At 35.9% G+C, this 27,822-nt stretch overlaps 1 protein-coding gene across 2 annotated transcripts; it reads left to right on the top strand.

The window, feature by feature from the left end:
- The first annotated feature begins 548 nt into the window (after positions 1–548).
- LOC132202825 (fibroblast growth factor receptor homolog 1-like) lies at positions 549–27,431 on the top strand. 2 transcript variants are annotated; one of them, XM_059630044.1, is made up of 17 exons: positions 549–745; positions 11,048–11,221; positions 18,801–18,987; positions 19,141–19,562; positions 21,118–21,290; positions 21,364–21,511; positions 21,771–22,172; positions 23,186–23,382; positions 24,133–24,268; positions 24,404–24,533; positions 24,593–24,728; positions 24,812–25,055; positions 25,116–25,417; positions 25,586–25,779; positions 25,841–25,981; positions 26,037–26,142; positions 26,290–27,431. In XM_059630044.1, exons 2-17 carry the CDS (start codon positions 11,122–11,124, stop codon positions 26,380–26,382), a joined length of 3,111 nt encoding a protein of 1,036 aa, XP_059486027.1. In that variant the 5' UTR covers positions 549–745; positions 11,048–11,121; the 3' UTR covers positions 26,383–27,431. The 2 variants fall into 2 exon arrangements, with proteins under 2 accessions (XP_059486027.1, XP_059486028.1); XM_059630045.1 differs by lacking the exon at positions 23,186–23,382 and adding an exon at positions 22,661–22,845.
- Positions 27,432–27,822: the final 391 nt, after the last annotated feature.

The raw sequence follows: 27,822 nt of genomic DNA, 5'->3' as shown, positions 1-27,822 counted from the left end.
AAATTTAAAAATCGGTATCGGACTTAATGTGAATACAAAAAGACAAAAAAGAGAATTTGGGTAATTTGAGGGATAGATAATCTTTTAAACAATTATTGCAAAATAAATTAAATAATTTTATCAAGATAATTACAAATTCTTCTTGTTCTCTCTTCTTCTTTAAAGTTTTTTCCAAGCTCCATTAATTACAACCAAGTGCAATTTTCAACTTGCAAGTTAAAATAAACACGATTTCAAAAAATAGGTTAATTTAAGTTTAAGAAATTAAAATTGGATTATTGCTTCCTGTTTTAGTTAGTTTTTTTTTTTTGCAACTTATTTTCCACATCTCATGGAATATCAGATAACAGCATTTTTTTCGGGGTTGGGCTGATTTCGGAGTGGTAAAATATATGTTTCGCCCTAAAACCTAGGCGTGGAAAATTGTGAATGAAGTTAATTGTGTGGCCTAGGCGAGCCCATTGGCTGGCTGAGCCACTAGTTGCAGCTTCGGCGGCGACGACGCGCGGTCGGGGGAAGCGAAGAGCGGCCGCGGATCGACTCCTCAGTCTATCGCCTCGCGCGTGCCGAGACTGTCTAAGCAGCTCCGACGCAGCATCCCATTATCCACCTCAGTCTTATTACCACCGGCCTTCCGTCGACTTCTCGCATTGTCGCTCGAGTTGTCAGGTGGTGCGCAGCGGGAAACCTTCCGCCCTTAGCTGACTGCAGAGAGACGCACAAAGAAAAAGGATTTGTTTACCAGGTAGGGTTGAATATACCTTTCTTTAGGGGTTGCTTTTATTATTTTTTGAAATTTACTGATAATTTTTTTCCTTTCAAAAGTTTTTAAGCCGAAAGCTGTTCAAATAAAAAACAATTTATTTCTGTAACAAAATTTATTTTATTATCTTTTTAACGGGAAATTTTAGTATTATCTTTTATTGATTTATTTTTTTAATTTCCTCGTTCTTGCGGTCGAGAGATTGTGCTGACAGTGAAAATGGGAGAGGATCTCATGAATCAGTCTCGGACTATTTTCGCCCACTTTTCGCGCCGCTCGCTTTGCGAAAGAGTTGGAAGTTTGAGAGAGAATGTGTGCGAGATGAAAAAAAGTAACACGCCGCCGCTTCTCTCGTTGTTAGACGGATTTTGCGTTTTTTTTTACTCCTCGCGAGTCGAATTTTCCTGCAGCCGCCCCGAGTGAAATTCCGCGAACGAGACGCGACTACGACGACTAACAACTAAAATTGGACCGCGCGCCAGGCGGTGTGCCCTCTTTGCTCGATCCACGCTAATTAACATGGCCTGCTGGATGAGAGATCCACCCACTCAGTGCAGCACTTAAATTATAATATATGTGTACACGACGAGAGCCGGCGCAAAACATTTCACTAGTTGGAGCGAATCGCGGCAAAAAAATCAGACATCACTCGAAAGCGATCGGAACAAGACGCGCCCTTACATACATTCATTATGTGCATGGAACACCCGCAGTTATACACTTTCCAGAGCTGTAGATATAAAAACAAATCAGGAATCAGTTTGACTAGAAAATAAGTTATTACATTTTCTGAAATAAAATTCGATAATTATCAAAACAAATAATATTCATTAAACTTAAAAACACGTGTGTAATACAATCATACGAAATAATCCAATTTGAAATTTTTATTTTTACATTTAATTTATTATTTACTTGAAGTTCTAAATCCGCATGGTAATAACATTTGATATAATTCAATTCATATTAGATTAAAATAGAATATAGCTCAAATTAAATGAAAGTTAATCAAATCTTACATCTTTCTCTTGAATTAATAGTAGCATAATGGTTACTGACCTTTTTTTTGTATTTTAAAACATTTTTATAAAAGATTTAATTATTAATTTATAGGTTAGAAATTAATTAATTGTTAAGGAAGATTTTTATTGCTAAAATTATATTAAATTTTGTAAAATTATACAAAAAATCATGTTTATTATTATTTTCTATTCTATTTAAAGCATTATAAATGAGCATATTTATATAACTATATTTTCAATACTTTTTTTTAACGCAGTAAATGATGGAAAAAATCGCGGACCATTATTTGGATTTTGAATCAAGAATGCGGTGTTTTTTTTTTCTTTTTCAATCAACAATTATAAAATGGTATAAACTGAAGGGTAGGTCGTTGTACAAGCCATTGCATGCATACCTCTCTCTCATGTCCTAAGCTAACATAGTGATGTAATTCATCCATCCCATTGTTACACTCCGCGAGCCCTGTGTAGCAAGTCGTATATTTTTTTTTTCAAAAGCGGTTATGTCATCGTTCACCTTGCCTCGCTTCCTGAACAAGAAACAGATTTTTAAAAGGTATAATATATGCTTCATCTTGAAAAGAGAAACACGAAACTCCGTCTTGTGTGAATTTTTTTTTCCGGAGGTATTTGGAAAAGATTAAACACACTTTTATTTCAACGTAACGAATTAGAAGACCAGCTTCATTCCAAACAAGCTTTTTCTACTCAAGAGACCTTAATAGAACCTATATTTAATGTTTTCAACGAGCTTTTAGAACGCTAATTTAGGCAAAAGGTTCTTTACGCACCGCGATTCGTTATTGGGCACTAGCTCACTTTTTATGTATAATTTCCTCGTCGGCCATAAAAGCAATGAGAAATATACACAAACGGCGGTGCGGCGCACATTTGAAAATAATTTTACTACTTTTTACTCGGCCGAGGGAATTTTTGCTCTCCGAGGTGTCCGCACGGAGAAAAGGTGGTTGATATTAAACCAGTTTTTTAATCGGCTAATAAATGGCTGTGAATTGTGCACCTTTGGCGCTCGCGGTTTCATTAGCGCAGGTGGAATTATTCAAAATGTTAAGTGGACGGCGACGACGAGCGAGATTACAAACGTCTTCCATAAATGTAACTACACGGTACACCTCTCCGCTGTTCCCGGAATTCCATTTGAAAAACACCCATAAAATGCAATGCATATCGAGTTGCTCATTAATAAAATGCTGCAAAGGCCAAAGATAAAAAATCAAGACAAAGTTCCAGGAACTTTTCACCCACAGATTTATTACTTCATGCACAAGTTAATATTTATTTATTTTTATGTTGTTAAATAAATTAATTTAAACATTATTAATATTAAACCAATCTATTTTTATTCATTTTTATAAAATATAAAATAATTTTATAAATAGCATTAATTTTATACCTTTTTATTATTATTTATGTCCAAATTTTCTAATATTTTGGTATTTCAATTGATAAAAAAGGCAAATCAAATTTAAATTAATTTAATTCAATATTTTAATTTTTAAATAATTTTACTGATGCATTAAATTTATACAATTTTTACAAAAGTATTATGTTTCCAATCAATCTGCAATAATATGCTTACATTTGTATTATAAAAATCTGATTGCCAGGCTGCAATTAAATATCAAGACAAAGTTTATATACCAGGAACTTTCCACCCACAGATTTATTACTTCATGCACGAGGTGATAATGAGCAAACGCCGGCAATATTTCAGACTTTTTTTTAAGTTAGAGAACTTCTCGCTTTTACTGCCGAGAAGGTATTTTCTCAACGGGGGAGGAATATGTGGCGGAATTTGTGTTGACAGTTTCTTTATGTTCTTCTGTCGCGCTGCACTGGCAGTATTTTATTTTGGTCGAGGATTACACTGAGTAAGCACGAGTAATGAGTTTAACAAATCTTAACACGTTGCCTTAATCAGTCGGTTAACTGTGAAATTCGTGGAAATGAAATCATATGCTTGCATCAAGTCATACTCACGGATATGGGTAATTTTTTTGGAAGTGAACGTTCACGATTCGCAAATGAAGTTTCGCGTCGAGGCGTGAAAGGCGTCGCGGATTTTGTGATGGTTCAACAAACTCTTTATTGCAAGACAGTCATACGCGCCCGCCCCGATCTTCTCTCGAGGAAGACAAACAAACCATTGCTACCTATTTTGGTCTGGCCGGTCGTTTTGCGCGCCGAGATCGTAAAAGAAACAGTAGATTTTTCAACGATAGCAGTCTCGTCTCCTCTCCTGCAGCAGCGTGTGAGTGTTTTAATGCGCAATGCGGCATGATGTATGGTTATTATTCAATCTGCCGCGTCTTGTAATCCGATGATCTTTTGACTGCTTTGGCGAAAACAGTTTATTTTAGTGCTGAATATAGAAGTCGTCTCATTGTTAGTTTATATCCGATTCCAGCCACTCCCTGCAAGAATGAAAATAACAAAAATCTTTTGCCGTGACTCATAATATTAAAGTTTTTCCTTAGTTTTTAATAAAAAAAAAACACTTGAATTAAAAAAGATATTAAAAGATTTTATAATACAACTCGGCAAATAAGTAATGTCCATCTTTTTTTATTATTGCAAGAAATTTTTCCAAATAAAAACATTCATTTGCTCACAAATTGAGTTTAATTCAATTTCATACTTAAATTGAATTTGGTTGATTTAGTATAAGTTTTTATTAGTCATCGGATTATCACATGTCATATTATTTATCGCCCAGCAAAAATTCCCTCGTGAAAACTTGTTTGAAGGAACGTTTTTTTTAAGAGCTTTTTAAGAGTATGATTTATTATAAGTAGTAAAAATTGATGCGGCTACTTGTAAAAAATATTACTTGCAAATCTTGAGTCGTTTTTCCAAGAACTTTTTTTATGATTGTCACAGCAATAGCATTTTCTTCTTCTTTCAAATCTTAACAACCGCACGTGCTAACACGGCAAAATTATGTAACTATAAAATTGCTGCTAAAAAAAGTCATAAAATAATAAGAAGGCACCTGAAGTGCCAACTCGCGCACCTTGGACGTGCAAAATTGTAATAACACTTGCAAAAGTTTCGGCAAAACGATTTCAAATAAAGAGTGGTGCAAAATCTGGTCATTTTTATTTTTACGACCTCGATTATTTGACGTTCATCTTCTGAAACCGCCGGTCTTGCAAAATGGTTCAATATTTTAGACAAGACGTAACACAAAAAGACAGTTCAAATAAGCAAGCAGTGCCATCAGAAATTGTAAATTATTGGTTCCTTAATCGCGACCGAGCGTGTGAGTGCGAGCACCACACCCTTTTGCGAAGAACTGACAATAAAAAGAAATAATTTAAGCGTATATGCTGATTTCGCCTCCTTCGCGTGTGTGTAATTATGGAAACACTATGAGATTTTGCACTTTGCGTCTGAATCTGTAATGCCGTAGACACTTTAGGCGTATTTTAACGAACACGCAGACTGTAGGTCGAGAAAAAGAAAAGAAGCGAGAGATATGCCGCATAAAACGCCCGACTCTTCTGGTGCTGCGCGCCGGTAATGAGCAAGGAGGGTGCGCCATTAATTATTTTTAAAATAAAGGCAAATAAAAACAATTATTTGTGATACTGATGAGATCAGAAACGTTTTCTGTACTTTTCCCGTCTTAAAAAACTATTTAAAGAATTTAAATTCATTTATATTTTGCTGGTAGTGGTATTTTGATAAGCAAGGTTTTTGTTTATAAGCTTTATTTTTAATTTTTTTATTTAAATTATACTTTGCTAAAACAAAACAGTTTTTAATTTTGTTGTTGTTCAATAGATTCCAAAAAAATTAAATTAAAATATTTGTAAATTTTGATAAAAATCCCCTAATTTAAATATTTTAATACTTTTTGTTTAGAATTTTATTTCAGTTCCTAATTTAAATAATAATTGACATGAAAATTACGATTTAATTTCATAAAGTATGCAGTGTAATTTAATTAATTCAAATTTTTACTATTCAAACTTTATTATTCAAAACTTGTCTAACTTGACTTTCTTCGCCTGCATTTGAATTTAAAAAAAAAAACGTGATTTAGCTTGTCTGTATTAAACGCAACTCATGAAAAATTTCAAGTGTCTGTTTCTACACTTTGTTTACAGAGTGTGGTGTTGAAGAGGAATTTTAATGTACTAATGTGTGTTGCTTGGTTAATACAACACGCAAATAAACGCATTGCTATTTTGACGTGGCGTCTCCACTTTGAGCTCGATTGGGCTTTTACGCACTCGACTACGCTCTTCTCGAAATGGATCTAATCAATCTCTATCGTCCCACATTACCCTCCAGCGCGCGGCATTGAGAGAATCCCTAATTTACGCTCTCCTCTCTTTCAGCCCTCTCGAGACGGTGATTGTCTTGTTTCATTACTCAATTGAAGCCCAATTTCTTTGATTAGCTCAATTGAAGGCTGCGCGTCTTCAAGTATAATCAACATCAATTTGCTATACAAAGAAAACCCCTCGGCATTTAGTTAAGTTACAGTCGAGGGAAAATATATAAATAAGCAGGGGTCTCCGCGAGAAAACAAACTTCTTATTTCTCTCTTCGAATTCTACGAACGTCAGAGAAAATTAAACTCTCCTAAATATCGGTTTGGATAGAAAATAGCACTTGCATGTCTAGAAGTAAGTTTGCTCCGAACAAAAAAGTTGAGCGACGAGTCTGGAGGTTCAATTAAATCGGGAGATAATTACATTAACAAGTTATTATTATGCATTGAGAGGCCCACTTGAAAGAAATTGTGGTGCCCGCGCGGCGGTTCCGTGCTGTCTGCGCTGATTAATAAAAACGCACGCGATTCTTACGCGAGCGTGTGCCAAAAAGGAAAAATTCCTCACGCCGAATTTGCATTTAATTGGAGGGCCCAAAAACGAGTTTTTGAACTTTTGTTCGGCGTCAATGCTCTTACTGTTCGCAGCATCTTTCTTATTCATAATCAGAAGAGGCGTTTCCAATTAATGATTTATTATGTTTTGTGCTCCAAAAACGGAACGATTAACTTTTGATTATACAGAGGATTTTTCCTAGAATAGCGGTTCAATCATGCAAATTCAGTGCGCTTACTGATTTTCAGACGACATTATATATGACGTCAATGGAGAAATTTCTAGTATAAAAATAAACACTTACCGTTGGTATTTTTATCTTTGCCATCGATTACAGCGTAGAAGCCAAATTGTTTTTGAAAAGCAATCACTTTTGGCATCTTGAAACACTTAAATATCAGGTTGGGCTGGACAACCTGCCAGAGGCTAGGTGATTTTTTAGGCCCATGTTCTAAAAGATTTTTGATGTTTTGAAGATGCGTATAATTACAAAGCGTGAAAATTGTAATGTAATTTTTTTAATAAAAAATTAAATATCATATTCAATCTATTTAGTTGCTTTAAATGGGGATACAGATTAATTATTTAAAAATTAGTTGAGAGTTTCAATAAGAAAGTTATTCGTGAAAAATGGTGAGAATTATAGGCATTAATTAATCTGGTTATTAGTTTCAGCAAGTTTTTAACCTACTCTGTGTGTTTGTTTTCCTCATTTAAACTTAAATTTTCTAAATCTTTATTTTATTTATGATTCATAGAAGAAAAATAAAATAAAATCAATTGGATGTATCTTAAATAAATTATTAACTACTTGTACAACTACTATTTACAATGTGAAATAATTGCAAAATGTTTTTGTTTTATTAATTAAATTGTTTAGCTGATTATTTTCTTAAATGAGCACAAAATTTAAAAATAATAATTTTAAAGAGCAACGAATTCAAATAAAAATCATTTCCAAACAATAACAGCGAGTAATTCTCTCTCAGGAGCTGCTAATGTAATATGGTTCGCGTGTCCTTAAGGGTCCCCTTCCCCTGCAGGTACACACACATTATAATAATAACGTGTGGTGCTTTCAAAATTTGGCACCAACCTGTCGACGTGTGTGCTGCACATTCAGATTAGCCACCGTTAAGGAGATAGAAAGATAGCTTTGGTGCTTTATAAGGCGCAAAAAACGGCCGCTGGGAACGATCGAGGGGCTTAAAACAAACTGTATGCACGCGAGGCGCGCACCACTCGCGGTGCATTTCAATCAACTCTCAACGTCGGCGTCGCCTCGGAAATACAAATCAGAAAGACATAAACATGGCGCCGCGGGTTTTACGACGGGTCCCAATGCATATTGATTCGGCTCTTTTTGGCACGTAGACACAAAGCAGCTTTGAAAATGTGGTGAACCCACTTCCTGTCCTCTCTGATTTTCTTTTTTCGTATTATATAATATTGTTTAATTCAAATGAATGGCGAGTACGAGCACATACTCTGAGAACAATGAAACGACTATTACGGTTACTATTATGTGCACTACTGTCATGTAAATTTGATTTAGCTGCTGCCTGTCAAAATAAATCAGTCGGTAATTGGCCCTTGCTAAAAACAAATAGACAACTATTGCATGTACAATAATTCATTTTTTCTATTCAGTGAAATGTGGTGAATAAAAATCGGAAAATTATTTCACTCTGAGCAGATGAAAGTTTATTCCTTACAAAATATTGGTTTGATATTCGCAATTTCAATGAATTAATTGATGGGTACAACTTTTAATGTACCTTTGGATGTTTCAGAAAAGCCAACAATGTTTTCTCAATTGTTTCTTCGTTCGTAAATGTATAATTTGAATTAAATTGGGATGCGTTAAGTGGGTAAAATACTTACACATAGGACTTAAATATGTATTTTTTTTAATATAAATTAGCATTCTATAGGGTGAATTGGGAAGTGAACCCTCAAGAAGAGGCAAAAATTATAAATAGCCGTTACCAAGTCCCCAAAGGAAAAGTGCGTTGCTTAACTGTTGCTTACCAAATTGCATCAAAATGAGGGTATCTCATCTTAAAAACAGACAAATTAATAACATATTAATTTTTCCCACAATAAAAATACTAAAAATTCAACTATTCACATTGGAAATTAAAATGGTAAAATACATAGAATTATTAAAATTAAAAAATATACTTATAATCGATTATAATAGAATTTAAATATGTTTGAAAAAGTGTATTAATATTTATAGTCTTTATTCAAAACTCAATTGAGTAAACATTTCCACGTAGCACTTCCACACACAAGGTCTTTATTATCATTGGTTTGAGATGAGACTCAGATTATATCCCTCTGTTAGTTAAATCCCACTTCCAATTATTGAAAAGTGTGTATTAAATTATTATTAATTTTACTTACTCTTATTTTTTAATTTGAAAATAATATTTTTTTTATTCTTCTAATGCGAAATAGTTTGCCCTCTTGGTACATTATTATTTATTTGATTTTGAACAACCTTAACAGCAAATACGATTTCCAAAAGTCGAAAAATTAATTTTCGCTCACTTTATTCGCTTGTCCGCTGAAGTCAGAGACAATAGAGTGAAAGCGGCGGTAGAAACAATTGCCAAATTTTTAATCTGCCGCCCGCCATCAAAATGAGCAGACAATCGGTTTGTTTTGTGCGTGAACTGCCGATGACCACAATCGTTATGCGCGCTTGATTTAAGCCCTATTTCGACGATCAATATGAGACTGACAAGGTCAATGATTCAAGTAGGTCTGTGAATAACAAAACACGCGGCTCGGGGTCAATAGGGATGATTAGCGAGGCGCACACACTTTATATTGAAAAAGCTTCAACTTTCTTCTTCTCAACAATATACGGTTACAATTTTTATGTGTTTCAATATTTTCCACCCCGGTTAAGCCGTTATTTGAGCCCTTGGAGCACAAATATTTGGGGGTAAAAAGTTGCGGTCGGCTTAACACACTTAACAGACAACAGCTGCGGTTTTTCATTTAGGCTCATTTTCGTCAGCTGCGGTTTCGGAAATGGCTATGGGCAAAAAAAAAATCCGCACCAACTTTTTTTGCTTCTTGCACAAAGGCAGATTTTATCTGTTTAAAAATAAACCGACGCTGCAGTGAATATATACGAGCCGGCGACAGTTTGTTTATTCAAAGGATAAAAACGGATATAAATTTTTATTCGAGCTTCGTGTGTTCCGCTCCATTGTTTGGTAACAAGGTAATAAAATAGAAGACGGGGGTGAGTGTATACAAATTCTAATGACGTCTCCCGCCCAACCGTCGGAGTCTAATGAAAAATGCATCACCGCAAATACCGAAAGGAAAATAATTAGAAACATCAAGGGGGCCTCGAATTTAGTGACAGAGGGAAGAAATAAAACACCGCCGATGAGTTTCGACAGGAGAGAAGCAGGAGGAGGAGGAGGATACACGCTTCCCGTGACACTTCCTGTGTCAAAGCTGCGCGGCTCGTGCACGCAGAGAAGATGGTCCTCATGACAAGGTTGCTCAAAAAGCGCGCGCCGGAGCCAAAAGATGCTCCTCGCACTAACTAATCACCGCGCCTAACTTCCTCCGCAGTATATTTTTGTCGCATTTCTAGATTTGAACTCGAGATGCAGACGCTCAAAATCTCCGTGCTGGAAATAGACCAAATATGTCAGCTACTTTTTTCTCCGCGATGGCGTGAAAAATGAAATTATAAGAAAATCCGAGACGTGTCAGAATTATTTAAATTTGTCACCGGCACATGCTCTCTTTGACAGCTTATGATTGGCGACACAGTTTAAAATATCCGGCGAGGCCCTTTCGACACGCGATACAAAAATATACCGCCCCAAATATAAATTAACAAACAATTATAGCATACAATTAGTTATTTCATATGAATAAAAAATAAGGCAAACTTAACAAAAAATACTCGTTTTTTAACCTAATAAATTAAACTAAGAGACTCTTTAAAAAGTACTTTAGCTCACAAATTCCTCTGTGCCGACGAAACCACTAAAAATTCTTGTCATTCTTGCCTCTGAAAACAGAGTCAGTCGTTCGCTCGTTTATAATTGAAAAACACAAAGGACAAAAAAAATCACCATCAAACGAAAATAAAATTATTCTTCGTTCCTTTTTTTTGTAAAATTTAACTCGATTGAAAATTTTAGAAATAAATAAAAATTAAATGCGGTTGAGCATCTTAATTACTTTGTTTGACAAAAAGTCGAGCAAACAATTTATGCCTTGTACTTGAATGTTCATTAGTGGAAAAAAATGTAATGAGTGATGTTAGCTCATGCTTTTTTAAGAATGGGGACATCTGAAACTTGCAAGCTCAAAGTCATCTGCTTCGAATAAAATTTGGCTTTCTTCTTTCCGTGTTGCAGGCAGGCCACTTGTGAGAATGCAGTCGCTTATAATTGGCAACAAGCAGTGGTGAAATTGGAAGCTCGTCCTCATCATGGAAGTCAAACGTTGCTCTTTTCTCATTTTGCTGTTGGCCGCCTCTTTCCTTCAATGCGCCGCCGCGCTGAAGACGTCCAGGGTGGTGCAATTACTCGGTAAGTAATTTTTTTTTTTTAATTACTTTTTTTCTGTTTTTTCATTACATTTAGCTACAAAATTTTGTTTATTTTTTTATTATTTAATTAAAAAGAAGTAGTACCAATATGAATGAAAACAGTAATATAATAAAAATACAATATAATTAAATAAAATATATAAAAATTATTTTAAATGAAATCAAACAACTTAAGAAACAGGAAAGTAAAAAAATTTATGATAACAATTTGTGTTGATAAAATATAATTATTTCATAAAAACAACACAAAAATTATTTTTTTTTTAATTTATTAAATTTTATATTTTTTAATTGTTTAAACGGAGCAAAACCAATGTAACCTCTAAAAAAATACCACGAAAAATTATTGTTATAAATTTTTATTTTTAATTTTTTTTACCAAAATTAGAGTGAATTTTATTATATTTTCTCGTTTCTTCAAATGCATGGTCTACATGGTCTAGTTTTGACGCCAAAGAAGGTCAGGAGTAAGAACCGTGTATCGAAAACTAATGTTTTTTGCCTGGGAAAATCCGAGTTTGGGTCTCCCGCTCCCCCCCCAGCGGCCAAAAAGGCGCTAGATTTTTGTCTGCGCTCACAATTCATGGCTCGGATGAAAAAGAAAAACCCGGCCGGTGCCTAGGTCTGCTGAACACATGTGCGCGCCTCCGCTTTGTTGAGTAAAACGATCAGCCCGAAACTCTGCAGGCTTGGGAAAGTGCCACGGTCCTTTTCTATTATTCCTGGCGAAAGAAAGAATTAACGCGCCAAGCCAAACTGCGAGTATCGAATGGCCCCTGCGCTGGAAAACCTTCGATATGTTGCCAGCAGCCGTTGAGAAAAATCACGCTGCTTGCTTTGTAACTGAAACTCAAAAGTCTTCCACGCATATATCGTTAAGAGCTCTTGATAGTTTCCTATCAAATGTCTTCTCGTAAATACAAAAAAAAAGTGCTTTGAAATATTTATTCACCTTGATGAAAGATTGGCAAATTTTTTCTCCACAGGGGTATCGCGTTCTGCTGTTGTTTTATATTGAATTTATTTCACCTTTGACATGTGGAATAATCTTGATGGCGGCGGCTGTCATCGTTTTTAAAATAAATGAAAGACTAATGCCGTCGGCTAGACTTACGCATTCACTCTCTCAAGTGCCTGCTGTTTTATTTATTCGACGATGATAAATTATAATAAAAATGACTATGGTGCGCGGGTGAAGTGGCGCCTGGTGTTGCTTGAATGCGCCAGAAGCAGACCAACAGGAAGTTTATGATATGATAAAAGTAAATATTTTCATGCAGCATGACACGAAATTGATAAACGGCCGGAATAACACGATTAAAGCGCCACACGTGGCATGAAAAAAAACCCCATTCAAACTTGACCAATCAAAATCAGGTTTGAAAAAAAAATGGTATATAATTTTTTTTAAGAAAATAGGAGGAATTTATCTATCGGTGCCAAGAGCCGATTCGTTTTTTGCCAGAATCACACGCAGAATTTCCGGTCCAAGTGGTGTGTTTGGCAAGTGACGTCAATGTTTGCAGGTGAAGTAGGCGGGCGAGCTGAAAATAGGACGCATTAAAATCGGAAATAGACAGCGCGCGGCCACTTTGCGTGTGCTCTCGCGGCGTCCGCGTTCATAGTTTATAATGTGCGTGCAGCGTTAGTTAGGTGACAAAGACAAAAAGGGTTGCTTTCCTAAGGATCGACCACACCTAGAACTAAAACTTCCTGCACGAATGTTCTATAATATTGACGAGCCTACAAATAATCTATTTCAAATAGAAGTAAAGATTACAGAGAGGCGCATCTCAGCAGTCGAAAGTTTTTGGTCATTTTTGCTTTGAATTTAATTTCCGTTGTTTCTTTCTATAGCCATGGCATTGAAGAAAAAAAATTACGAATTAAAGTAGCAGATAGCGGAATATAATGGCAAATTAATTCTTGTCTTTTATTATAAGAATTTATAAAATTGAATATGTACTCTTTGAAGTTTTGAAGTAAAATTTACTTCTTTGATAAATATATATAAAGTAATATATAAATAGTAATAAATTAGTTTCAGATAAATATAGCAGTTTTGCATTGAAAAAATTAATATCCTTCTAATTGTTTTAATCTAACTTAATACATAATCAAAAAATAGTTTACTTATTTTGTTCAGTAATAATTATTGTAATTAAGAATTTATTTGAATGGTAACATTCGAGGTGATTTTCATGAAAAAAAATCTATTTTTCAAGTATTTTTTTTTAATTTGATATTTAATTTTAATATTTTGGAAAGTAATTAATTAATAAATCCTTATCAAAAATTTCACAGCTCATGGCAGGCTCGTGGATAAAATGAATATTGTTTTTCATTTTAACTATGAAGCGACAAAAAATACCCTGTTGAGGAAAAGCCGACTTTAAATTCAAATCACCACGAATCAACCCTTGATATTGAAATTCTACCACATGAATAATAAAAATTAACACCCACAAGTTTCCGTTTTCAGTCTGGTTATTTCCCCGTCCGGCGCTGGTTCATTTTTCAAGATAAAACTTCATTTCAAAATGAACTGATGCCTCATAATATCATAAAGCCATAAAAATGGCGCGCGCACAAGCATATCAAATAGAATATATACGAAAGAGCGTGTAATTTCAGGCACACTCTGCGAGGCCCAGAACAAAGTGCTGTCATTCAAAGCTATTCGATTACAACGAGCAGCGTTTTTGCTCCTGATGCATCTCTACAGGGCGTGCTATTAAGTTTTATATATATTGCGAGGGCAGCTCGGCATTAAAACCAACGGATATAGGAATAGTGAAAAGAAGAAGATGCTCGGCAGCACAATAAAATAAAAAGAACAAGAACGGTGCTCTGTATGCGTCGGAGCTGCGTGTGTGTGGAAACTTTATAAACACCTTGGAGAGGTAATGACCAAAAGGTTTTAAGCCCGGCACAAGATAAATATTCTCCTCTGTTTGCTCAGCAATGTTTAAAAATAAAACTCATCACAAAACCATAAAACGGGTTATTTGTTTGGCACGCCAAAGACATCGGCGGTGATTGTCTCGCGCCCGCCCGTTTGTCTAAATAAGTTTCACTCACCTATATTATGCACTCTTGATAAAATAACACCCTTGAGCGCATCGTTCGCTTTTATTAAAGCCCCCCATTCTATTTCGGATGAAAGCTTTTTTATCCCTTGTCTTGATTTAATTGGCCGGTTAATGAGCACTATTAAAAGCTGTGTTTCTGAAAGGGTTGAAAATTGTTATACTGTCGGATGCAATTAATTTAATTTGGACATTTCGAGTTGATTTAAATTGAGTAAAAAAGCGTTTCATTCAGACTCACTTCGAGTATAGGCTAAAAAATTGTTTTGAAAAGTTGAGATGAATTGGGCACAGCAGCTGTTCCTCGTGTGCCGCGCAGAACTGTGTCATCTGTCATCCCTGCTTTGCCGCCTTTACGTAACACTGATGCTATTTGACTGAACCATCTTTTTATTTTTCCTTACAACGTGCGCATTTGTGTGGTTATCCTCGAATTCACACATGTGAAACTGTATAATTTACGGCAGCAACTGGCAGAGCTTTCTTGACTGTCACTTTATAATATTCCGCACCCCACATTCAGCACTCTGTATATATTTCACAAATTAAAAACGACAATCAAGCTTCAAAGTTTTCGTTTCATTAAATTCAATTAACTTCAGATTATTTTTACTATTTAAAAAAAGTTTGTATTTAAATTTTTAATTAGGTGAAATCAATCTTGACCATTATGTTGCAGTTTTGCCTTAATTATGGAAATTTAATGAAAGTTTTGATTTTCTACTGAGAGCAAGGAAAATTGTTTTCTCCGTTAAGGATTAATTTTGAATTAGAAGTTTAAACTTTAGCAAAAAAAAATCTGATCACTGCTTTTCAGTTTTAAATTAATTTTAAATTAACCTTCAAAATTTAATTTGAAAAAAAATCTTCATACTTAATGAAAATCGAACTTCTAAACAAATTAAATGAGAACTTGATATTCAACAACGATCGATTTCTGAGCCAAATATAACATCAAAGGGGGAACTTTTTTCACTTCCTTTAAAATTTTCAACAATTTTTTGTGCAAATCGTATTTTTGTTCGTCGTCCTTTGTCTAACTTGAAGAATTGTCCCTGCTCTCTTTTTTACATTCGTCTCGGCTATTTTTATACAAAAGCCAGACAAATGAGTAAAAACCCGTGAAATTTGTGCGGGATACGCCAAAAAATTGCGCAGCAAGTGAAAAGATGTGGTGCTGCCGGAGCTGCTATAATTAGGCAGCGGCAAAGCAAGAGAGAGAGAAATAAGCAAAGGCATCGGGAGCAGATCCAACTCTCCGTAGCTTCAACAATCAATCTGCTGGATATATTAGTGCGGCGGCTGCTCTATTCTGAGACGCGGAAATCCATCAGACAAATAGATGATTCAGTTTCAAGCAAGGGACGTCGAGCGAAAGGGAGGAAATGAGAGATTACTATTTAATATGTCAGTTACTTATTTTGGACGGCCCGAAAATCATTTTCGATTTCACGTCTCGTTAAATTCACTTTCATTTTTTCGCTCTCGTTTCCTTGACCGGGCTGTTTATTTTTATATATCGCATCTCTCTCGTTCGTCTCTGCGCGGGCATGAAAAAAAAAAATTAATAAAGTCGTCGGTCGCCACACAAATAGCACATTCAGAACGCGTTTCCTTTGAGCCGAAGAAGGCAGATGATCGCGCGAGATGAAAGATGCACGGCGCGCGACTACTGTGTTTACAACGGCCGCTTTCAAACACCCGAGCACCACCAGCCATTGAATTTGTCAAGTTAGAGCGCGCGAGAGAGAAGAGAGGCTTCCGCTTATGTGCTTTAACCGAGAGAGCTGCGGAAAAATGAGCTCGTGGACTTACAAGATGTGTTAGTACCAAAAAATAATCTCCACGTCTTGCTGGCTAGGTGAGGAGCTGCAGGGGCCTCGGGCAAATTTATGGGGTGCGGAAAAGACGTGATTTACATTTTAAATTTGATAACAGTTTGTTTTCTTTATAAGAGCAGATTCAAAAATAAAATTTGACGACAGTTTAGTAGACGTAGTAATATAAAAATGTAAATATAATTAAACAAGAATCATTTTTGTTATTATATATATTTTTTTATTTGAATTATAATTAATTTAAATTTAATATAAAATTTCAATTTATTTAATTTAATATATTAAATTTTTTAAACCACCGTAATCAATGATTGAAATTTATTAAAGATTTGGTTTAATATTTCTTAATGTCACATTTACAAAGATATAAATAATGAACCTTTTCAGTTGTATGAGTGAAGCACTTGAGAAATTAATAAAATTATTAAAAATTTTCAATTTCCATAATAATTGTTATCAATCTGATGAAATTGGATAACCTAGTTTATTATTCTTTTATTAAATAAGATAAAAAAACAATGTGAAACACAAACGTAATAATTTTTAAACAATAAATTGGACCTAATTAGTATTTCTTAATCTCTAATTACCCACAAACATTTTTACTGCTCCTCATAAATTTTGCTATTAAATTTTTACTGTTTATTTTTCATTTATTTTTCTCTCTCCCCCGCTTTTGTCGTCAGCAGTCCTTCTTTTTGGGGGTGCGTTTTGTGGACTAGTTTGAATTTATTAACTCACACCCCTGGAAACTTGACCTTCACAGGCAGTTTTCGATGCCCTTCTGTTAATGAACAGGCATGCAAGCAGGCACCGCGCTAATGGCGGTTCACGGAGAGATATAATTTCATGATTTTCCCTGGTGCAGTATCTCTCTGGCTCATGTGTTATTATTATATGAGCGAGCGGCCCCGGGAGATTTGGTTAAAAGTTTTCCTGAGCCGGCTTTGCCATCAATGCGTACGGTGCACGTGCAGCGTATCTGGCAAACACATGGCTCGGAACGAACTTGTTCATCCCCGCGCCAATCACCTCTAGGAAAAACATAAGCAACGCAGCCCCGCCGGGCTAAATTCAACAAGACGCGCATAAAAACGGCCGGCGAGCGAGCTGCGTTTCGAAACCTGCGCTTGCTTACATCAGTTGGTTAGTGGCCTTGCAAAATACATTTTAAATTCGGCTTAAGCCGTATACGCTGCATACACAAGTCCGGGGCTTTGATGCTGCTGGTTTGAAGCGGCGCCGAAAGACAACATTGACCATAAGCAAACCATTCACTCAAGGCTCCGTCTACTTTTCTTATACCGCACTACTTTATGTGCAAACGAGTCAATCATATCTGTGAAGATGATTGGCAAGCCATTTCTCTTCATCCCATGAAGCTTTACTTTTATAGAGATCCAGGGCTAATTTGTTTATACACTTAATTTTTATTAAACAATCAACTAATTTTTGTTATCATTATAATGGATTTCATTGGAAATTTTTAGTATTTTTGTAACTATTTTCTTTTTGAAATTTCTAAGTAAAAATTAACAGACCAGGTTTTCTGGAAGATTTTGTGTTTTGGAACCGCTCTGGCTGGTCTGCTTTGGCGGTGAAGAGTAAAGTATACGTTTTGGTTCTGTTGTAAACTCGAGAGTGCTTATGTTCTATCTCATTGCCAGGCGAGAGGTGGTGCCTGTTCGCCGCGATAAACCTTTGGGTGCGCGATAATCTCTCCACTAAAGAACACACGAAAAGAGCACTAACAAAATCCAGACCAGAAACACGGTGGCTCCGAAAAAGCCCCAGACTGCTTTTTTCTCACAAATAAACTTTTTTTTCCACGTAAGCGTCCACTTGACTTTGAAAAAACCTTGTTTATTAGCAATTCTACATTTTCGAGGAAAAATTTTAATGAAATGTGTGGTTAAAAATATGAATCTTGTACATAAGCGTGTTTCTCTTCTGAAAAGAGGTATTTTAATTTTCGTTACTTCAAAGAATTTTTGAAAAATGAATAAGAATGTTTCCGAGCAATGTTTTCGCCAGAGAGAAACTGACTTTGGCATTGTTCCAGTGTCGTTCTCTCAGGTTTTCTCCGTTCTCCAGCCGTCCAACCATGCCTGGAATAGTAAACTAAAAACTGCGCCAGCAGAGCTTTGCAGAAGCCTGCCTAAATTTATTATAAACCTATAAACAAGACCGCAAAATCCAGAAATGTGACTCTTCTTGTTGAAATTTTTATGTTTGTGAAAGTTTTTAAAGAATGCTTTTAACGTAAATGAATTAAAAGATATTCTTAAATTTATGCCACTTGGAAACGGTGAATTTTAAATTGAAAAAAAAAGAAAAATAATATTTTAGATGGAAAACATAAAATGATTATTTTCAATGCTCGAAACTCTCTGAAACTTCTGAGCTGATTTCATTTAATTAAGAATGAACTTAGAGAGGTTCAAAAGACGAGAGAAAATATCAAGCGTTGCGCCTGCAGAACGGCTGGTTATGCAATCTGGCCATCACGACTGTGTAACGTGTTGTATAAAATAGTCATAAAGTCGATATATTAAAAAATATAATTTAATTATTACTCTTTGCCATAATAAAGACTGATGATTTTTTACAAAACGTGTTTTTTCTGTTACAGCTTCTAAAAACACGGATATTGTTCTGGAAGCTGGATCTAAGTTGAGAATTGACTGCGGACCAATGATTGATGTTGATTCCGACAACAGCGATCCATCTCAAGAGGAAAACGCTCAGAAAGTGAAATGGTTGAAGAACGGAAATGTTCTTGTCGTCAAGGGAAACAGCGTCAAAATGTCAAAAATGAGGTCAGTGAATTATTATTTTTTTTCTGAATATAAAATTTAAAATCGAAATCAAATCCTCAACATCAATACATTTTTTGTTTCGTTTTTTATTTGATAATTTTTATTTTGAGTGCTGAGGCTGAGTTAAAATTTGTTTTGCGATTCCTTCTTTAGTTTGCGGATAAGACGAGTTCAATACACTGACGCGGGCAGTTACTCGTGTCAGTCGTTGGCCGGCGGCGATTGGCGAAACGTCACCGTCAAAGTGGTCACGAACGCAAATCGGCAGCCGGAAGCGTTGGCCCTGCAGCAGGAGAGCGACGACCAGGAGCCCCGCCTCGAGCCTCCGGTCAAGGAAAGTTTCTTCTTGACCCCGGGACAAAATTTTGAGGTCTCGTGTCCGCCGGTCGGGGGTCACCCGACCCCTAGGATCACGTGGCTCAAGAACGGCAAGTTGGAGAAGGAGCTGCAGACGGCCCAGGATTCATGGACGCTCTCCATTCCCGTGGTCACTCCGGAAGACCAGGGGCGGTACACGTGCGAGGTCACCAACCGGATGGGCACGGTCATTCAACACTTTGACCTCTTCGTCTCAGGTATTCAGACAAGATATTTAATTTAAAAAAAAAAAATGAAATTAAAAATGAATTTTAAGCTGTCAAATATTATACAAAATAAATTTTTTTTTAATAAATTAAAATGGCATTATTTTTTTTAATGGGACCCACTTTTGGCATGGGGTCGGCGGATCTTGTTGAAAATTGGTAGTTTGGTTGCCCTTAGGGTGTAGACAAATAGTTTAGAAGGATTTTTGAAAATTCTCAAAATTGCCTATTTTACAGGGGCTCAAAGTTGGGGATTTTTAAAAAAGGTGTTTTCGAAAATCAAAAATATCTCAGCTCCTGCTGCAGATAGCGCATGTGTGTATATAAACAAAGTTGTAGGAAATTAGACGCCCTACAACTTTGCCATAGTAACCAAGGTCATAGGTCAAAGTTCAGGGTCAACTTTTTAAGCTTGAATTTTTTGATGCGCCACCAAAGTACCTAGTACATAAAAATTTTTGATTCCATTATAGCCAAAAGTTGCTCTAGTTGGTAGTCAACAACATATTAAAAATTGGCGAGACTGTTTTTTTCCGTTTTCGAGATATTTTAGGTCAAAAGCAGAAAAACGTGGTTTTCCGAGCATTTTCCTACACAAATCAACATTTAACCGCCCGTAACTTTTTTCCTGCTAAAGTTACGCAAAAATGTATAATGACAAAAAATGATTGCCTTGACCTGTTCTTTCAAACCATGTATCGCACATAGTGACCAGGTCACAAAAGGTCATTGACCTCGGTGACCTGTGACCTTTCCAAAAATATTTGCTGGAAATGTTTCACCTCAATGAAAAGAAACATTAGAGTATCTGAAAATCAGGTTTGCACTTGCAAGGTCACAGGTCACCGAGGTCAATGACCTTTTGTGACCTGGTCACTATGTGCGATACATGGTTTGAAAGAACAGGTCAAGGCAATCATTTTTTGTCATTATACATTTTTGCGTAACTTTAGCAGGAAAAAAGTTACGGGCGGTTAAATGTTGATTTGTGTAGGAAAATGCTCGGAAAACCACGTTTTTCTGCTTTTGACCTAAAATATCTCGAAAACGGAAAAAAACAGTCTCGCCAATTTTTAATATGTTGTTGACTACCAACTAGAGCAACTTTTGGCTATAATGGAATCAAAAATTTTTATGTACTAGGTACTTTGGTGGCGCATCAAAAAATTCAAGCTTAAAAAGTTGACCCTGAACTTTGACCTATGACCTTGGTTACTATGGCAAAGTTGTAGGGCGTCTAATTTCCTACAACTTTGTTTATATACACACATGCGCTATCTGCAGCAGGAGCTGAGATATTTTTGATTTTCGAAAACACCTTTTTTAAAAATCCCCAACTTTGAGCCCCTGTAAAATAGGCAATTTTGAGAATTTTCAAAAATCCTTCTAAACTATTTGTCTACACCCTAAGGGCAACCAAACTACCAATTTTCAACAAGATCCGCCGACCCCATGCCAAAAGTGGGTCCTATTAAAAAAAATAATGCCAAATATAATTTCAAAGATTAAGATTTAAATGTGTATTTCTGAATGGTTTATCCGATAGATCGCGAACCAATTTACGTGAAGGGCCAGGAGATGAATGCGGTGCTGAACAGCTTTGTCGTTTTCACGTGCCTGACCGAAGGAGAAAAGCAGGTGATCTGGGTGAAGCGGAGCGACGACGAAGAGATCTCAGCTGTCACAGACGCTGTCTGGCTCAACACGCATCAGGTTAAGGTGTGTTGAGTAGCACAATTTGTGCCACAGCTTAAATTTTAATGCGCTTTGGGTTCTTCGATCTTGATTTCAGTCAAGGGGCGTTAATCCGGACGACAGCCGGATTTTGGCCATTCAGCAAGTGACAACAAATGACAACGGCTGGTACGACTGTTTGACAATTGGACCCAAAGAAAAGGGGGTCGTGGTTGAATCGTCTACAAAATTGACTGTTATTGGAGGTTTGCTATTTAATTTCTTTTCTCATTTAATAAAAATATACATTTTGTGAAAAATTAAAATCTATGTTTTGCTCATAATTTAATATAAAATTGTTTTACTTCATTTCTTTTTAGTAAAATAATCATATATATTTAAAAAATTTGACTTTCATTTAAAAAAATTAACTTCGCTTTTGTTATTCTGCATTACTTAAACAACTGCATTTTATTAATGGTTAAATTATAAACAATTTATTTTTTGGTTTATACAATTTTGCAGTTTCCTCGCCTCCAATCGACACCAGCGAGGTTGAAGACCTGCCAGGCGAAGACCCTGAAGGTCAGGCTAACTCCCTGGATGGCTCGGCCGGTTCCTTCAATGAGACCGAGGAGCTCCGGGCGCCCACCTTCCGCAGACCAGAACGGATGCACCAGTCCATTGTGAAGCCTGCTGGCCACACGGTGCGCATGAAGTGCCAGGGCGACGGAAACCCAACGCCCAACATTACCTGGTACAAGGAAGGTGTCGTTCCTGAGAGAGCCCTTGGGGGCGTCCAGTACAACCCCACCCAGTGGACGATGACGCTCCAGGACTTGGTCACCGCGGACTCCGGAAACTACACCTGCGTGTTATGCAACCAGCTCGCCTGCATCAACTACACCTTCAAACTGGACGTCATTGGTGAGTCTAAAGATTCATTTTTTATGATTATTTACTACCCCTAGGATAAAATTGTAACTTTTAACTCGTGAAACTCCAATTTTTACAAATCATGATATTGAACTTTTGTTAAGTTAAAAGTTAAAGCAATGAAAATTGAAAGATTTAAAAATTTTCATGTGTGTAAATGATTTATAAATATATAGATTTCTAATTTTGCCAAAAATATATCATTAAAAAGGTTTTAATTTTAACTTTTGATCTAATTCTTTTTTAATTTTAAATGACCGTATATAACCAGAAAAATTACAAAACCTCTTACATTGATCAGCATGTTTTTATTGAGGTAAAATCCTTTCGAACTTTTTCTTGCATATAATTTCTTAAATTGTAGCTTTTTCTGAAGATATCGGAGCTGCGGCTGCTGGGAGCGGTGCTTTTTTCATGTTATACGTTTTTTTTTATTATTTTTGTTAGGATTTTACATCCTTTATTTATTTAATTTTTAGAGCGGTTTCCGCACAAGCCGTACATCAAAGAGGGCTTTCCGCGAAACATGACGGTGGTCGCCGGAGATTTGGCAGTTCTGCAGTGTCCCACTCTGTCCGACCTCGAGCCCTACATCCAGTGGCTGAAGGTCAACATAAGCTCCACTAATGACGATTCTTCCGTTCCCCAGGGCGTAATTGTTCAGGTAGTCCTCAATCAGGGCTCTATTTTAGCCCTTTCAGGCGGTGACGGAGAAACGTGCTGGTGACGGAAAAAAATGCGTCGCTTTTTTGTGTTTAGGTGCGGAAAGCTAATCTGGTATTGGAGTCAAAAATTTTATAATACTTCGCTTTTAAAAATGTGATTTTATTGGAGCGGTGACAGGCTAAATGTTGGTGCTGGAGAGTAATATTTTTATTTGTTTTGTGCTTTAATTTAATTCTAAAAAAAATTATGTTTGCAATTGACTAACCCCCACCAAAATTTGTTCTGTGAACCTTTTTTCTAACTTTTAAACTCTTGGTTTGTGGTGCGCTGTCGAGCAGAGCGTCTGATGCACCGTCCCATTTTCACAAAGCGGCCGCAGAACACGACGGTAAAAGTCGGCGACACCGCCAACCTGACGTGCAAGGTGCTCTCAGACAACCTGGCCCACGTGGCCTGGTACAGGGTGCCCTCCTTTTCTGGAGAGCTCAAGGAGGAGGTTGAGAGTAACCCGTACAACGATAAAAATATGGTGCAGGTACTACCAAATGGCTATTTATGTTTTGGCATGAACATCTTTTACTGTGGGATTTACATGTATTTTTTTTATTAAATTATTATTTATTGTACGAAATTTAACAAAAATAATTTTAAATTTGTTTGTGTGTTGTGTGTTATTTTCTGATTGTTGTTTTAATGACTGGCAAAACGTTTTTAACATACCTTGCTTGGGAGTTGCGGGTGCAAATTCATTTAATTTTATTATATTAAATTTTTTATCTCTGTCTATAAAAATTTAAAAATTTTAGTAAGATTTTTCAATAAGCGGGATATATTTATTTATTTATGCGCCGATTTTGAATTGAAATTTTAATACATATTATTGATATGATATTACCCATTTATGAAGTATTCAGCTTATTACCTCCTGCAAGCTTACATAGCGTACGGCAGGCCTAAGGCAATACGGCAATAGGCCTGAATGGCGATTTGCGTAAAACGCATAATTTAGTTTTTCCTTAAAATAATCTTGCTTATTTAAATAAGTGTTTATAATTAAAAAATTGCTTCATACTTCAAATTTCCAGAATATTATAAAATAACACGCTTTCTTAATTTTCGCTTTGTACAAGAATTTAAAATTAACTGCTAAAAAGCCTGCTTGCTTCCTTGATTCTTACGCGTAAGCTAATTTACATTTGAAGAGATTCAGTTTTTATTAACTCAAGTCTCTTATAATTTTTGATTTGAAATAAAAATTAATTTGTCATTTTTTTAATACTTTCAGTCAAATGTCCAGCCGAGTTCTCCAGATTCATTGGAGCTTGCAAATGTGACCTATGAAGATGAGGGATGGTACACTTGTTTAGCTGGAAATAACATTGGCTGGTCTCAGGGCATGGCATACCTGAGAGTTGTTGATAGTAAGAAAATATTTTGCTTTAGTCTCATGAAAATAAAATTTAAATTTAATCATTATAACATTTTTTATTCAAGAATAATTTTGCTTTTTATCCGTTCTGCTTCTCTCTACAGTAAAGCTTGTTGAAACTTTTCAGGCCTTGAACCTGACCCTATACCCATGCGATCTCAGCACTCGCAGGTGCTCAACATGATGCTGGGCGTCATGTTCGCTGTGTTCTTGATCGCGATCATCATCACCATTGCCATGATAAGGAGGCTCAAGAGGTTTGCTTACAAGTTCAAAATAAAATTCCCTCAAACGTAATTTCTGAAAATAAATACAGAGAGAAAATGAAAAAGTTGCTGGCGATTGAAAACGCGAGAGCTGCTGTTGTGACCCAGTGGATCAAAAAGGTCATCGTCGAGAAGCAAAACTTGAACCAAGCGGACGCTTCTGGTTCGCACCACGATGTTGGACTGGTAAGAATTATTATAAAGCCAACTAGTTTTTTATTAAATTTTTTTTACATTTTCTGGTATTGATTTTTTAACAATTTTTTTAGATGATGCCTGTCGTCAAAATTGAAAAACAAAAATCTGCATTTACTGCGAGAGGAACAAGTGCCGACCAGATGACCATTTCCGAGTATGAACTGCCTTTGGATTCGGAATGGGAATTTCCAAGAAACCTTCTTGCTTTGGGCAAAGTTCTTGGTGAGGGCGCATTTGGCAAAGTAATGCAGGCAGACGCGCAGGGTATTCTGGACAGCGGTCTCAAAACTGTGGTTGCCGTGAAAATGCTCAAAGGTGAGAGATCCGCTTTTTCAAGGAAATTATTTTTATATATATAAATTCAATTTTCCGCAGAGGGCCACACCGATACGGAAATGATGGACTTGGTGTCTGAAATGGAGATGATGAAAATGATCGGCAGCCACATCAACATCATCAACCTGCTGGGCTGCTGCACTCAGGACGGCCCTCTCTATGTGATCGTCGAGTTCGCACCCCATGGCAACATGCGCGACTTTTTGCGGCAACACCGACAGTCGTCTGGATACGAGCCAGCGATCGGCCACTCCAAGGAAGGCAACACCCTGACCCAAAAGGATTTGGTTTCATTTGCCTACCAGGTTGCAAGGGGAATGGAGTATCTCGCTTCCAGACGAGTAAGATTTTATAATTTAAAAAAATTAATTGAAGATATTAAAAAAAATGTTAATCTAGTTCATTATTTAATAAATTTTAGAGGTTCTTATTTATTCCAATTAATTATTATTTATTATAATTAAAAATTGTTTCAATAAATTAACAAAATATAATTATTCCTATTTTAGTGTATTCATCGAGATTTGGCTGCACGGAACGTCCTGGTGGGAGAAGATATGGTGCTGAAGATTGCAGATTTTGGTCTCGCCAGGGACGTCCACCAGCAGGACTATTACAGAAAAACGACCGATGGTAGGCTGCCTGTGAAATGGATGGCACCCGAGGCGCTCTTCCAAAGAGTCTACACCACGCAGTCTGACGTGTATGTCAATTAATATTTCAAGTTTTGTTCGTTGTAATATTGACTTAAATCATGATATCAGTTGGTCTTATGGCGTTCTTCTGTGGGAAATCATGACCTTGGGAGGAACACCGTACCCATCAGTGCCGAGCGTGGAAAAACTTTTCCAGCTGCTGCGCAGTGGTCACAGAATGGAGAAGCCACCCTGCTGCTCATCAGAAATGTAAGTTTTGACTTTAATATAGAAAGATAATTTGATTTTTTAATTTTTATTTTAGCTACATGATGATGAGAGAGTGTTGGAATTACAATAAGGATGAGCGGCCAACCTTTGGAGAGCTGGTTGACGAGTTGGACAGAATTCTGACCATCACTGCAAATGAGGTTAGCCCTGATATTTTTAATTATAATGATTAACTGAAATGCTAAGAATACATCAAATTATTTTCTAAAGTGATAAATTATTTTTAATATAATTTTTATTATATTTTCTTTCTATTAAAATTTAAATTAATTTGTGTGTTTTTCTAGGAGTACCTTGACTTGGGACTGCCTCAGTTGGATACACCTGTCTCCAGTCCTGAGAACAGTGATGCGAGCACCCAGTTCCCCTACCTGCTGTGAGATCTCCTTAGCTGCCCCTGAACCCATGAACTGAGTCGCTTTTTGACCCACGGGCATTTATTTTTCAGAGTTGAAAACTCTAGAATAGCAGCAGAGAGTTTTCAGAGAAGTGCATTTTCTTGCTCAGGATCAAAAGTGCAATTAATTGAGATCGACGACCAATAGCTTTTGTCGAAATTGGAGTGTAACAAGTCTTTAAGCAAAAATGTGTCCCCATCCCCGTGCGATTTTTATCCCTCCGAAAGTTACCCATCCAAGTGTTGTCACGAATTTCGTCCTCCCTCATAATGAATTTTCACATATTTGTTGTGGCCTTCTTCATAGTATTTTTAAAATTTTGGAAAATTTTACTTGAATTACTTTAGCTTGAATGCTCAATTTGAAATAATTGGGAAGAAATGCGTCGTCTATTTTAATAATAATTGTTGTATTGTACAATTTGTACGAATTAATGACGGCATTTTAATTGGCAGGCAGCTATTGTCGCCAAGAAACTGCTAGATTGATAAAACTGCATCATGTGTTCTTTATAATTATATCATACCTGTAATGTATAATGTAAAACAAATCAAGGCATTACAACTGAAGGATCAAATTTATAATTTTGGACAATTAAAAAAAAAATATGTAATAATGGTGCCTTTTTAACTTCAGCTGAAATGCCTCTTGAAAAAAAATCATTATATATTTTTACGAAGTGCCTCAAATATACACCAAAACATTGTCTAATACTTAAGGTAATTGTCATACTTTGTACCCACATACTTATTCCAACGGAGAAATCCTGGGAAACTAACTTTAAGTGTTAAAAATCAATCTGGAACAAATCTCGCTCTATATAACTCAGCAAGTTATATTTCTTGCTGCTCTGAATTTTGTAAAGTCGTACGCTCTTATTTTTTGGAATCAAAATGAACGAATTTTGTAAAAATGTAAACTAGTCAAAGTTTGCGGAATTTGCGACTTATATGTGCTAAAATATTGTGCAATATAAACCATAGTTCAAATTTCTGTAAATATATATGTCCAAAAATAAATTTAATAATAGAAAAATTAGTATTTTATTTCATTTTCTAAGCAAGTCAAACTAGAAAACATTTAAAATCGATTAAATAGTACAACAAATTTTTAATACAATGCTTTTTTTCATTTAAATCCTTAGAATTCTGATACAAGTAAATAAAAAATAGATTTTTTTTTCGTTTCCGATTTTATTGTACGAAGAATAAGCTTAATTTATATATAGCATGAATATTTATCGTATTCTCTCTATGGTCACATGTTGTGCTGTGCATGCTTCATTATATATTTGTCAATATTGCTAATAGGAGTTGGGACAACCAGTAACAAAAACCACGAACAGATTTCTTGTACTACATCTCATGTCACAAATATATATTTAACAATTTTCTTCGATAATATCAGCAGACTAACCTGGGA

This window comes from Neocloeon triangulifer, unplaced genomic scaffold, assembly GCF_031216515.1.
Source record: "Neocloeon triangulifer isolate White Clay Creek 2 clone unplaced genomic scaffold, ASM3121651v1 ptg000015l, whole genome shotgun sequence".
Taxonomy (NCBI): domain Eukaryota; kingdom Metazoa; phylum Arthropoda; class Insecta; order Ephemeroptera; family Baetidae; genus Neocloeon; species Neocloeon triangulifer.
This window is presented reverse-complemented; position numbering and strand designations above follow the sequence as displayed.

What these genes read in the sequence shown, in the direction of transcription:
- LOC132202825 (XM_059630044.1), top strand. Translation starts at nt 11,122, where the DNA reads ATGGAAGTCAAACGTTGCTCTTTTCTCATTTTGCTGTTGGCCGCCTCT. An exon ending in CAGGGTGGTGCAATTACTCG is followed by an intron (nt 11,222 to 18,800) that starts GTAAGTAATTTT and finishes TTTCTGTTACAG; the next exon opens with CTTCTAAAAACACGGATATT. An exon ending in CTTCAAACTGGACGTCATTG is followed by an intron (nt 22,173 to 23,185) that starts GTGAGTCTAAAG and finishes GCTGTCGAGCAG; the next exon opens with AGCGTCTGATGCACCGTCCC.